Source organism: Penaeus vannamei, chromosome 1, assembly GCF_042767895.1.
Source record: "Penaeus vannamei isolate JL-2024 chromosome 1, ASM4276789v1, whole genome shotgun sequence".
NCBI lineage: Eukaryota > Metazoa > Arthropoda > Malacostraca > Decapoda > Penaeidae > Penaeus > Penaeus vannamei.
In genome coordinates this window covers 9098430-9112914 of record NC_091549.1, presented here as the reverse complement: position 1 = coordinate 9112914, position 14485 = coordinate 9098430, and the positions used below count along the sequence as shown (strand labels likewise).

General features: G+C 49.5%; 1 protein-coding gene across 4 annotated transcripts in view; it reads right to left on the bottom strand.

Moving 5' to 3' along the window:
- rdx (BTB/POZ and MATH domain-containing protein rdx) overlaps positions 1 to 12466 on the bottom strand; it is a 39575-nt gene extending 27109 nt beyond the window's left edge. For all 4 annotated transcript variants that reach the window (XM_027373819.2, XM_027373821.2, XM_027373822.2 and 1 more), the window contains exon 1: positions 11527 to 12466. In XM_027373819.2, coding sequence (XP_027229620.2) covers positions 11527 to 11691 — 165 coding nt within the window. In that variant the 5' untranslated portion in view covers positions 11692 to 12466. The remainder of the gene's footprint in view (positions 1 to 11526) is intronic.
- Positions 12467 to 14485: the final 2019 nt, after the last annotated feature.

The window sequence follows — 14485 nt, the reverse complement described above, 5'->3', positions numbered from 1 at the left end:
CTGGTCCCGCCTCCTCGACGTAGCCTCGCCCGCCCTCGAGGCCTCCCCATCGGCCCCCCTGCAGGTAGAGGGGCGGCGGGCGGAGGTGCCGTCGAGAGCCAAGAACCATCCCGCGCGGCCCTCTCCTCCCCTCGGCGGGTCAGCTATATTTAGTTCAAGGAGAACACTAAGTAAATAAGCCCCCATGAATCACTAGCAAAGTAAGATAAGCTGGTAAGGGGAGGCGAGGGCGTCGCCGGCCGAAGACGCCCTCGCTGCCGCTTTAAATCGGGGGCGCGGCGCAGGCAGGAAGGGGCGCGCGATATGGGTCGCCCTCCGCCGTCGGCGCCGAGGGGCTCCCGGTGCGTGGGCGGCCCAGCGCGACGCCCGTCCTTCGTCGCCCCGCTCGCGTTCCGCCCCGACGTCGCCGAGCGCGGCCCGAGAACAAAGCGCCGCGCTGCTGACGCTCGGCCGCAGAGAGCGCGCGCCCCCTTGCCATGCGACCGAGAACTCCGACCCAAACGTCCTCCCGCACGGCCTGCGCGATCAGTATGCTCCGCAGCGCCCTCGCACGGGCGGCATCGTGCGGCTTACGTAATGAAGGGGCCGGACGCGCGCACACACGCCCGAGAGCGCATTACGTGGCTTCTTACCAAGGCGACTCCGCGCGGCACTCGGCGATACCGTTGAATCAGCGACGCCCGATAAAGCCTTACCTTCGATCAGACAGATTACCTTGCCCCTCCCCCTTTCGGTTCCTCCTCCTCCCCCCCCATCCCCCTTCTCCTCCCTCTCCCTCTCCCTCTCCCTCTCCCTCTCCTCCCTCCTCTCCCTCTCCCTCTCCCTCTCCCCTCCCCCTCCTCTTCAAGATAACGGCGTAGCAGGATACCTTACACTGCCATGACTCAGTATCCGGTAACAACGCCAGTAGGAAGCGCCAGATAAGACGGAACCTTCCTCGCTGCAAACCACAACATCCTTTCAAACCCCATCGCGACCAGAGGGTTCAGGACTCCCAGCGTCCCCCCTCTCCCCCACTCCCACCCCCACCCCCACCGCACCCACGCATCCATCCCTCTCCCCCTTCCTCACATCACCCGAAAACAGAAAACCCCAAAAATCCAAACACAAAACATAAAAAAAAGCAAAAACAAAAAAAAAGCAAGGGGAAGGGGGGGGGAAGGGGAAGGCCGCCCCAGCAGGTCGTGTGTGCAGGCGGCGCGCGGTGCCTGTTCGGCTGCCTGGCTCGACGGTGCCGCTGCTGACGACGACGCCTACGCTCTGACCTTCAATAACCTTGTCTCCTCCTCCTCCTCCTCCTCCTCCTCCTCCCACCACCACCCCTTTCCCCTTCCCCTTCCCCCTCCCCCCTGCCTTATCAGCTTCACTTCGCCCTGCCGCATCGCATATTTTGAAGCATTTATTGACAGTGGCATCGAACCTGATATTAAGGCGAGCGATAGGAACCCAGTCAGAAAGAACGAAAAAAATAACGAAAATGAACAAAAAACAACGAAAAAAATAAAGAAAAAATAACGAAAAGAGAGACAACACACGTTCCCTTAACAGATCTAACAAATTAACAAAACCAAACACGAATGACAAACGAAAGAAACAACACATCAAAAAAAAACTTGCGAGAGAGACCAATATCTTGGTTGCAAAGAGGTGGCTGATGCAGAGGCCCATGTGTGTGCGTGTGTGTGTGTGTGTGTGTGTGTGTGTGTGTGTGTGTGTGTGTGTGTGTGTGTGTGTGTGTGTGTGTGTGTGTGTGTGTGTGTGTGTGTGTGTGAGAGAGAGAGAGAGAGAGAGAGAGAGAGAGAGAGAGAGAGAGAGAGAGAGAGAGAGAGAGAGAGAGAGAGAGAGAGAGAGAGAGAGAGAGCGTGTTCGTGTTCGCGTTCGCGTTCGTGTGTGCGTGCGTGTGTGTGCGTGTGCGTGTGCGTGTGTGTATATACCGTCCGATCGCGCTGCAAACCCTCGAGCAAAGGCAGCATGTGCACACCACGCATCCTCCTGTCGATCCCCGGTCTCTGAGCACCTTTGTTCTGGCCACGGGGGAGAGACGGGGGGAGAGAGGGGGGAGGGGAGGAGGGAAGGAAGGGAGGGGAGGAGGGAAGGAAGGAAGGGGGAAGGAGGGAAGGAAGGCAGGGGAGATAAGGGGAGAGAGGGGGGGGGAGGAGGGAAGGAAGGGGGGAGGGAGGAAGGAAGGAAGGGGAGGAGGGAAGGAAGGCTGGGGAGATAAGGGGAGAGAGGGGGAGGGAGAGGAGGGAAGGAAGGCGGGGGAGATAAGGGGAGGAAGGGAGGGGAGGAGGGAAGGAAGGCGGGGGAGATAAGGGGAGGGAGAGAGAAAGGTAGGGGGGGGAGGAGGGAAGGAAGGTGGGGAGAGAGAGGGGTAGGCAGGGGAGAGAGAGGGGTAGGGAAGGGAGAGAGAGGGGTAGGGAGGAGAGGAGGGAGCGGAGAAAAGGGGAGAGGAAGCGTGGGAGGAAGGGGAGAGGGGGAGAGAGGAAGGGAGGGAGATGGAGGGGAAAGGAGACAGAAATATCGGTGTGAGGAGGGTGAAGGTGAAGGTGAAGGGAATGGAGAAAGAGAGAATGGAGGGAATGGGGAAGGAGAGAGAGAGAATGGAGGGAAAGGGGAAGGGGATATATATATATATATATATATATATATATATATATATATATATATATATATATATATATATATATATATAGAGAGAGAGAGAGAGAGAGAGAGAGAGAGAGAGAGAGAGAGAGAGAGAGAGAGAAGAGAGAGAAGAGAGAGAAGAGAGAGAAGAGAGAGAAGAGAGAGAAGAGAGAGAAGAGAGAGAGAGAGAGAGAGAGAGAGAAGAGAGAGAAGAGAGAGAAGAGAGAGAGAGAGAGAGAGAGAGAGAGAGAGAGAGACAGCCACAGAGAGCAAGAGAGACCCCAAATCGCCTGCATCTCCTATTTCTAACCAGATCGCACTGTTGTCAACCCCCCTCACCCCCCGAGCCGCGGACAGTGACCGTCAGACACACGGAAGCCTTTTTCCAGGGCGGCTGAAACGGGCGGCTCTCGTCACCGCTCAGGAATCCCGGAATGATCAGCAAGGGGCGCGTGGCAGCCGTGCCAACGAGTGAGCAGGTTGCATTAGGCCTACATCTCAGGAACACACACGCGCTCACATACATACATACCGCCACACACATAAATATACATACATACACATAAATGAATACATACGCATACATATATACACACACAAATACATACATACACATAAATGAATACACATACATACATATCCACACATTAATACATACACAAGACAAACAAACACACTCCCTCACCTGCAAGAACTAGTTCAAGACCGAAGGTCAGCGGAAGGCTTTATCTACGTGACTGTCCTCGCACCACTTGCTTGGCCCCAACTCACAAGCAGGGATATACACACGCACACACACGTACAGACACGTACGTCCATGCGCGCGCACTCGCGCACACATACAAACACAAACACACATTTAGGCACACAAGCCCACGTACACATACGTACACGTACACATACGTACAGGTACACAAACGCACACCCACAAATAACCCCCCCTCCCCAAGAAAAAATAAAAACAACGTAAAACCGTTCTTAATAAGAAAAAAAAACACTAAGGTCACCTCAAGGCACTTCAGCGTTTGGACCGGAAGTGCCTTGGCCGGTGAAATGAACCTTGAACTGCGATGCCCGATACCGACACCGCCTTCTGGGTATTTCTGGTATTCTCACCGACCGACCGAGAAGCAGAAGGTGAACAATGAAACAAAAAAAAGTAAATAAACAAGTCAATAAAATTACATAAAATGAATTAGTACATATATATTAAACAAAATAAATAACTTTAAGAACAAATAAATAAAGAAACAAATAACTAGCTAACCCACAAACAAACAAACAGATCAATACAATCGAAAAAAACGCGATTTCAAAAATAAAATAATAAAAAAATCATTGCAATTGAAAAATAAAGTTATTTCTAACTTCAGAAAAAAACAAACACCAGACCCCAGCCCATGGAAGCCACAAATCAACCCCAAATCAAGCAGAACCTCTTACACGTCGGCTTAAAACACTTGCTTACTTGCTTGCTTGCTTGATTAGGATGGAAAAATAAAACTGTCATTCTTTAACTCGACAGCAGGCAGACAGAGGCGGCGGCACGAAGGCAGGCAGATATAGAAGGAGGCACGAAGGCAGGCAGGCAGAGAAGGAAGAGGAGGCAGGAGGGCAGGCAGGCAGGCAGAGAAGGCAGGAGGTCAGGCTGACAGAGAGGCAGAGAAGAAGGCAGGAAGGCAGGAAGGCAGGCAGTGAGACAGGCAGGCAGTGAGACAGAGAAGAAGGCAGGAAGACAGACCGAGAGGAAGGCAGAAAGGTAGGCAGGGAGGCAGAGAAGAAGGCAAGAAGGCAGGCAGGCAGGCAGGCAGGCAGAGGAGTAGACAGAGAGGCTGGCAGGGAAGAAACCAGACAGGCAATCAGGCAGAGAGAGGCAAGCATGCAGGCACACGGGCGGGCTGGCGTGAGTGCGTGCGTGCCAGACAGCCACAATTTCCAAAGTCAAGCCAATAATTATAAATCACCTAATGGGCTACGCAAGGGATGGGGGAGGAGGAGGAGGAGGGGGAGGGAGAGGGGCAGGAGGGGGAAGGGGTGAGAGGGGTGTGGGTGGGGGAGATGCTAATTACTGGACACACCCCCACGACTTGCAAGGTGTTGATCTTCAACGTCAAGTGCGCTTGCTGTGGAGGTAGGAGGTTCGGTCACGTGATCAAGGCCAGGAAGGGAAGGGATGAGAAGGATATTGGGGAAGGAGGAGGAGGAGGAGGAGGAGGAGGAGGAGGAGGAGGAGGAGGAGGAGGAAAAGGAAAAGGAGGAGGAGAGGAAGAGGACAAGGAGGAGGAGAGGAAGAGGACAAGGAGGAGGAGAGGAAGAGGACAAGGAGGAGGAGGAAGAAGGATAGTAGTAGTAATAGCAGCATAGTAGTTGTAGTAATAGTAATAACAGCAAATAGTAGTAGTAGGAGGAGGACGAAAGAGAACGCACAAGACAAGGGGAGAGGAGGAAAATAAGCGAAGAAGGGGAGAGGCGAATGAATTAGTACCAAAGGAAAGGGAAGAGGAGGGCGAGGACCCCCTCCCCCCAGCAAGACCCCCTCCCCCACCCAACCCTCCCTCGCCGCGCCACTGACCGGAGGGTGGAAAGGGATCAAAGGGAAGGAGAATAATTCAGCGACAGATGGACGAACAGAGATTGGGAGGAGAGGGAGAGATGGGGAGGGAGGTGATGGGCGGGGTGGGGGGAGATAGGGGGAGCTGGGAGGGAGAAATGGAAGGAATAGGGAGGGCGGAAAGGGATGGGAGGAGGGGGATGGGAGGAGAAGTTGTAGCGCAGAGGGAGAAGAAGAAGAAGGGAAAAGAGAAGAGAGAGAGAGCAGAAAGGGAAAAAGGGAGATAAGTAGCAAAAAGGAAAACGTAAAGAAAGACAGCAAAAAGGAAAAAAAGAAGAGAAATAACAAAAGGGAGAAAGGGAGGGAGACGACAACGAGAAGGAAACCCCTGACAACGCCGAGGAAACTGTAGACGGCGACGACCGCCGCCAGGGGGACGCGCTTCCCGAAACGAACGAGGAAAAGGGAAATGCACGGAGAGAGAAGCCTGAAAACGGACGAAAGAGACGGAAAGGCAAATGAAAAAAAAGAGAGACACGAATGAAGACAAGGAGAAGAAAAAAATGGAATTAAGAACACACAAAAAACAAAAATATCGTACGGTGAAAACGAAAAACGGAAAAACCAAAACCAAACAGAAACAAACAAAACTCAACGATAAAGACAAGGATAGAGAAAGGACAACGAAAAGGGGAGAGAAAAAAACGCCCCTCAACGCCCAAACACGCGAAATAACGCCACCAAATCGCACAAATCCCCTCCACCGAACTTCAATCTCCACCTCGCCCTCAACGAGAAGAAAAACCCAGCGACCGAACACAGCAGCCCCCGCCATACCACCCCTAAACGAGACCAAAAACCAACAAACAAAAACGCAGATAACGAAATAAACGACACGACAATAAAAACGGAAATAACCAGCTCTTAAAAAATAGCCTCGGCCGTTCGTTATCGCGCAACAACGTCGGCATAAACGGCCTCAGAACGGCGGGATTTCACAGTTACTCTCGCGCGGGCAGACCACATGGCGCCAGGAACGCCGCAGACAACAGTAGCTGTGCCGTTCCGTCCTCTCTCTACTTACTGTTTATTCTCGTTTTCTGTTTGTATTTCCCGATGAAAGAGGGAGGAGGCGATGATTTTTGGGTATAAGGGGAGAGAGAGAGATAAGAGGGAAGGAGGGAGAGGGAGAGGGAGGAAGGGAGAGAGAGGGAGGAAGGAAGGAGAGGGAGAGGAAGGGAGAGAAAGAGGGAGAGGGAGAGAGAGAGAGAGAAAGAACTTACAGTACAGAAACAAAATAAAAAGCAAAGGCAATTCTGAATTTTAAAAACATACAATATAGAAAAATACAAAATTCTTGAAAGAAAAAAAACACTATGAAAACAAACACGATAACACATAAAAAAAACAGGAAGATGGCAATTTGGGAAAGCTGATGAAAGAGCAGATAAGAGGGACGTAATAAGGATAGAGAAGAAAAGGCAGGGAGAAGAGAATTCAAAAGAAAAAGAGGAGGGGGGGAGGGGAGGAGATGGTACGGTGGTGTTTCTATATATACACACAAAAGGACACCCTGACTATACGTTTACATACATACAAATCTCTTATATTCACCATACATATTTATTTGAAAGAGGCATATAGGGATAGGGGAGAGAGAAATCGAGAAATAGATATAGAGAATGAGAGAGAGAGAAGAGAGGAGAGAGAAAGAGAAATCGAGAGAGGAGAGGAGGGAGAGGAGAGGAGTGAGAATAGAAAAGAGAAAAGAGAAAAGAGAAAAGAGAAAGAAACAAAGAAAGAGAAGAGAAAGAGAAATCGAGAGAGAAAGAGAAACACAAACAAAAATAAACATCACAAGCTATCTCTTTCGCCGCGATACAGTCCCCGGCCAGACATACGACAACAGAGAAAGCAGCGGAAGAGAGCGGAGAGAGAGAGTGTGAACCAAAAAAGGCGGGGGCGAGAGTGCACATGGGAACGGAAACGAAGCCCAGGGAAACGTTCAGTATGATAAGAAGGGAAGGGCAGGCATTGCAAGGGAAAGAGGGAGGGAGGGAGGGAGGAGGGAGGGAAAGAGGAGGGAAAGGAGGAGGGGAGGGAAGGGAAAGGAGGAGGGAAGGGAAGGGAAGGTATGGAGAGAAAAGAGGGATGAAGGAATAAACAAGACAAATAAAGGAGAAAGAAACGGAAAGAGCAAGCGAGAGAGGAGGTACCGAGACCTAAACAGGGAAAAGAAAAGAGGAAAAAAAGAGAAACGAAGACAGAAAGGACAGAAAATAAAGAATCACCCGCTCCCCCCTCCCCTCCCCTCCGACCCACGTGCCCTGTGCCACCTTCAGAGTAAACAGGGCTCTCGAGACATAGGTTCACACATGGCCTTGCGTGTTGAGTGCGCCTTGTCCACTTGATTTCCTGAGCACGAACTCGCCTTGTCTTCATATTGCGGTAAAACTATACAGATAACTAACTTTGTCTCTCGCTCCTTACCCCGCCTCCTCTCCTCTCCTCTCCTCTCCTCTCCTCGTTTTCTCGTTTTCTCGTTCTCTCTCTCTCTCGCATTCATTTCTCTTTGTCATGTCCATTTCATACTCTCTCTCTCTCTCTCTCTCTCTCTTTCTCTCTCTCTCTCTCTCTCTCTCTCTCTCTCTCTCTCTCTCTCTCTCTCTCTCTCTCTCTCTCTCTCTCCCTCTGTTATCTGTCTGTCTGGCGTAGTGAGGGTCGACCACTGTTTTACAGAACTTCGCGTGAGAATGCAAGTAGCGTTGTTGTCTTTATCTAAACGGCATAAAAACAAAAAAATATATATATACGTGGTCAAAGTCGTCACGGCCATCGTCTTAGGAAACGTACTTAACATAGCGGTAATAAATAAGCGACAAGTGGAAAGAGAGAAAAAAAACATATATCCTTCATTCTTCCACCATCGTGAGTCTCGGGAGCGTTTCATCGACGTCGTCCTTCTCCCTTCCTCCCTCCTTCCCTCTCTCCCTCCATCCCTCCCTCCCTCCCTCCCTCTCTCCCTCTTCCCCTCCCCTCCCTATACCCTCAGAGCACCCCCGACCGCTCGAGAAAATGCAACACTTGCAGGTCAGGCGGTTACAAGATGACCCGGCAGGAAAAAGGGGGACGGTGGCAGCGGTCCACAGACACACATACGCAAACACGCAGTCACACTCACACACACGCACACAATTAATCGCTTATTTACACACCCACTAACTAACTAACTAACTAACTAACTAACTAACTAACTAACTAACTAACTCTCTCTCTCTCTCTCTCTCTCTCTCTCTCTCTCTCTCTCTCTCTCTCTCTCTCTCTCTCTCTCTCTCTCTCTCTCTCTTCCTCCCTCTCCCTCTCTCTCTATCTAACACACACATACTCACACACTGCTTTCGGCACACCCAGACAGCCTGCATGATGCCAGCCTGTCTACCACCCAGGTCATGACCTCCATCCAGCAACGCCATGTACCGCCGACAGTCAAAAAATAAAAGGTTAAAGAACTCCATTACGAGAGAGAGACCATTTAATAATTGAGAAACCACCACGAGGAGAATGCATAAACAATGTAGGCCAACTGAACACTAACGAAACAAAGCAAAAATCTACCGTTTTCTAAGTGAACCTGATTCACGAATCTTAGCAAAACCGATCTTAAAAGCTACAGGTAACGTAAAACAAATAGTAAAACGCTCAACGGGACCCTCAAACCCAATCAAAACTCTCTCGAAACCTCACTCTCTCAAAACACCGACACACCACCCAAAGACGCCCACAACTTTATCTCATCCAAACAGCGAGATCTTCGAAAGCGCCCGAAAAAAATATTAGAAAACCCAGACAACGCTTCCATAAATGACATTACAAGACATGAGAGACAAGCCCCTCGACTTTCCACTCTAAATCGGACCAGGCAAACCAACCGGTCCCACCTTCTCTAGCAGACGGAGCTCGTCCTACTTACCCTAAAGAGACAACACAAATCGCACTACAAAACGGGTGCGAATAAGCGTATAGGCTCTGTGTCGAAGGAAGAAACATGGACAGATCCTCGTAAATACTGTGTACTTAGAGAGGGAGAGGGAAAGGGGGAAAGAGGGAGGGAGAGAGAGGGAGAGAGAGGGAGAGAGAGGGGGAGAGAGATGGAGAGAAGAGGGAGGGAGGGAGAGAGAGAGAGAGAGGGAGAGGGAGGGAGAGGGAGGGAGAGAGAGAGAGAGAGAGAGAGAGAGAGAGAGAGAGATTGAACGAACTCAGGAAATCAGCACTTTAATACAGAGCATAACACCAAGACAACGACCCCTGCCCCAAAAGAACACACTCCCACACCATAACAAGCACTTTAGTAAACGGTGAATTCTTATGCATAAGCGGCACTCCCTCTCACAATACACCCCAACGACCCTTGACTGATAAAAAAAACATTGATAAAAAAACACGCGATAAGGTTTAACGCCAGAGAGATCAAACTACGGTCCCATTACGTACAACGCCGACGAAGATCAAGAACGTGTAGAACAGTACCGGCCAATACGAGAAAAGGCCCTAAAAGCACCAAGCCAGTTCCTAACACGCCAATCAAACAGCGGAACACCTATTTCGGGACGTTTTAAGGAAAGCCATCGCGCGGCCGACAAAACAAAAGATAGCCGTGGATCTCAAATGGTGCACTTCGTATTCCATATTGCGGGCGGGACGGGATAAATGCACAATGGAGGCTAACTTATCATTCAGTGCAATACCCGGATAAACTCGTAACGGGGCACAAAGGGGATTCATAGAGTGCCCATTAGCATAGTCCTCACTGGACCCACAGCGTAGAATAACACCGCATGGATATTGCACAAAAAATATGGGCCATGATGAATATGATTTGGCAAAGCACATGCTGAGGAATCTGATAAGTTTATTTGATCTTACACTTGGATTCTTGTTTATTTCGTGTCGCATTCCATAAGTTATAATAACGCACTTCACTTAATACTTCCAATACAAACTGAAAAAATATAATAAGATTCACAAATATTCTTTTCACTAAACACATTACACGGCAAATAACAACCTAACCTGACATCGCCATTACATATCTCGTTCTCCACCACCTACCTTCTAACGGACATCGCACAATGAACATTAAAAACTTCACCCACATTCGGATCGCGTCACCATCAGCCCAATCCCGGCGGTCTGCGAATCGTCACGTTCTGACACTTCCATGAACACGTGGCGCCGCACACACGCACACGAGGAGTTTCAAAGAGAGATTCTCACTCAACTCGCTCACAGGAAAACCTCGTGTCGCCTTTATTAGCAACAACACGTGTGCTTTCAAGACCAAGCGACGAAATAAAATGGATCCCGCAGTGTGGTTTTCAGAAAACGTTTTTTAACTATCGCTGGAAGACTCCCTAACACCTAACGTTTAAATCTTGCAAGTCGACTCCCTGTGTACCGGTGCGTCCCATTTAAACAAGGTATTGCAATGCCCACCAAGGTAAAACGGTCTCGGAACGAATGTTAACAAAAACAAAACCACATGATCAACCCATGTACCACTAGAAATAAACACCACACACTTGAAAAAAAACCCGACTCGCACATTAAACCCCCACCAAACCCCACCGCAGAAAAAAAAAACTTTGGCAACGTTCAGCACTGCAACAACAGTACTCACCCTCTCTCAACCAAACTAGACAACAGGCACGGAACAGATGACCGTCGTTGGCGAGGCCGTTCGCTTAACGAGGTGGATGTGTGACCCTTTTCAGCCCGATAGTCCGGCCGGAGCCTACTGGCCTCGCTGCCACACGCCATCGTGCTCTACAAACTCACTTTGCTAATCAAATTCATTCAGACTAAACACACACACAAAAGAGGGGCGCCGTGCAAGTGGCGCCCATCCAAATCGCATTTCGGCCAGCGGGATAAGCAGAAACGTTTTATTTCGGGGGAAATTCGGGCCTACGTTCGTGTTTCTGGCTGGAATGGCCGTCATCAAACACACCAGAGATAATTTTGTTACACGTTTATTTCCGAGAATTGCAGATTTCCAAAGATATTTCCTTCTGTTGGATACTAACACTTTTGGGGTGTTTTTTGACTTCGTATCATCATGTTGGTGCACGATTGCTACACATAATCTATTCCTACATTATCTATAAACACAGCACAGGAATGAACAGAAAATGAGACGAAACAAACACTGCCATACATCAATCAGAAGAAAGTTTGGCTTTTTTAGATCTTTAGGCCACGCACTTCTCTCACTGACATATCGTACGTTCCCTATCGTCTCACGCCCTGTCCACTAGTGCCTGACCTTAGATGACCTGGCGAGGCATACTGACCTTGCGTGCGTCTGCCGTGTTGATCGGGGTCAGGTCGCGCCCGGGTGGGGTACGGCCTGACGCGCGCCCCAATAACTTTCTCAAGCTCGACTCCACGATCTTGGAAGATATATAGGCACCTGAACCACTAATATCTACTTCTTCTACAATAGGTGACGCACTCATGCACTCAACTGCACACCACTTGGGCGCACGTTGCTCTCCCTCAAGTGGCGCGGTGGCTGCTGGTGCTGAAGCGGCCACAATAACTTATTTCTTTGGCTCCTTAAGCTCTTTCCTGCAACGCGTGTGGCGGGCATGCACTTCACTCTTTCCCTTTGTTGAGCTCTCACTCACACTCACTTCACTTGAGCGATTACACTTCACTTGCACGCTCCTGGGGGACCTTTCGCCGTCACTTCAATCATATCTGAAGGAAGTCCCTCTTATTCCCACGATAGCTTTTGTGTTGTAAAGATCTACAACGGGAACCTTTTTGGTTAGACAGCCTTGTGTTGTGCACCTCTTTCTACCTTCTTTTTATATATTTTAAGGCTCTCGAGATGTCATTTGATCCACGGAGATGTTGAAGCAGGTTTCCATAAGGTCATACATCAAAGCATAATTCTCAAAACGGGGGTAGTAGAACACATTTCACCGTTTTCCACTGGACTTAATTTCACCCAGAGCACTAACCTTCAACGCAGGTCACAGTGAAATTCAATACAACGCTACACGAGTCGAGAAAAAAAATATCCAGGGACTTATTTCCTTCTTTGCAATGGAGAGGCGAGGTTCAACTTTTCAACCTTTTTTCCAAAACAGGCCTCCAAGTATCACGGAAGTTGGTAGATAATTTTTAGCTTCGTGTATATCCAATTGGTGTGAAGAGCCTAGTGGCGCGAGCGGGCGTTCGAGAGACGTCCGACTCCTTCCACCGTCACGTGTGAACTGCAAACCTAGACTCGAAATGACTCGCTGGAGGCTGAGCAGCGACCTCGGTTGCCGGATACCAATTTCCGCCAACAATTTTCCCACCTGCGAGATTAAACTAATTTAGTATCTCCCGAAACCTCTTCGAATGCGTTACTCAACCCCGCACCATACAGAAACGAAAAAAGGCAGTAAATACCCTCCGCAAACTTAGAGAACATAATTACGGCAAGTAATATGGCAATGCGACCGAGCGACCCCAGCCTTCGATAGAGCGCGTAGCTGCCATACACTTCAAGATATCGCATAAAATTACCAACAACCTATTTACTACCACACTCTATTTACCCAACGAACTTCCACCCCACCATCGGAGAGGCATTGGAACCTCCTCCCTCTGCCCAGTTAAACCAAAACCCCGTCGAGCGAAAGGCGACTGCAGAAAGTAAACAGTAAACACACAGAACCACGTTGCCCTCGCCGAGACTCTGTTCTATGCCATGGCCTACCACGAATGGGAACGAGCTAGCAGCCAGGGAACCAAGGATACACACATACACACAAACACACACGCGCGCTCTCGAGCTTGCTAACGTGTACACACACACTCACTCACACACAGAGACACGTACGTACGCTAAAGCTACTGTGGTGTTTCGGCCAATATTCTAACACTCGACGGCGATATCGAATCAACACACTTTGACGAGATAGTTCGCCCTTGTTCTATTTTAGCGAGGAGTAGCACCACTTTGCTTGATCGAGGGCACAGAACAATGTAGCTTCCAGTGTGAAGAAGGCCTAGGTTACAGTCAAGGCTACAACCCCTTCAGCCTCGGCCTAAAATTCTCTCTCTCTCTCTCTCTCTCTCTCTCTCTCTCTCTCTCTCTCTCTCTCTCTCTCTCTCTCTCTCTCTCTCTCTCTCTCTCTCTCTCTCTCTCTCTCTCTCTCTCTCTCTCTCTCTCTCTCTCTCTCTCTTTCTCTCTCTCTCTCTCTCTCATTCCAATTTTCTTTACCTTACTCACTCTCTCTCTCTCTCTCTCTCTCTCTCTCTCTCTCTCTCTCTCTCTCTCTCTCTCTTCTCTCTCTCTCTCTCTCTCTCTCTCTCTCTCTCTCTCTCTCATTCCAATTTCCTTTACCTTCTCACTCTCCTGCTCTCGCTCTCGCTCTTCTCTCTCTCTCTCTCTCTCTCTCTCTCTTCTCTCTCTCTCTCTATATATATATATATATATATATATATATATATATATATATATATATATAATTCTCTATCTTCCTTGATCTCCCTTACCCTCTCCCTCTCTTTCTCTCTCCCGTATCTCCCTCTCCCGCATCTCCCTTCCTCCCTCCCTCCCTCCCTCCCTCTCCCATTCTTTGTCACCAAGCCGGGGTTATTCAGCATGCAAATCCTGTAAAAATTCAATAGATGCCGCAGGAATTCATCCGGGAGACGGCAAGGCAGACATCCGGCGACCCTTTGCGGAATACAAACAACACCTCTCGTACCAAAGTCGTTCACTCGTCTAAGAATATTACCGCGAGACGATAACCGCAGAAATGTTTTTTTTTACTTTTGTTCTTATTCTTGAACGTATTACGAAGCGTGAGGGAAGGGTGGTGGGGGGTAGGGGGGAGGGAGGGAAATAGGACTCGGATAAGACGTCCCGACCGATATTACGAATTTCTCGGAAGCGACGGGCAAGTAGCAAGGCATAAGAAGGGGGGAAAATCAATATGGTAAGAGGGGGTAGCAGTTCCACGCAGACCCGACGCCAAAAAACACGCACCCATGCATACCTCGGGGAACTTCTCGCGCTGCTCTCGAGATCTAGATGCTGGAGACACCCCTGGGGGAGGAGGGAGGGAGGGAGAGAGAGGGAGAGAGAAGGAAAGAGAGGGAGAGAGGGAGAGGAGAAAGAGGAGAAAGGAAAGGAGAGGAGGGAGTGAGAGAGAGAGAGAGAGAGAGAGAGAGAGAGAGAGAAACACACAGACAGAGACAGACACTGATAAAGAGAACGACAAAGAGAAAGGTAAAGCTACGTAAGTC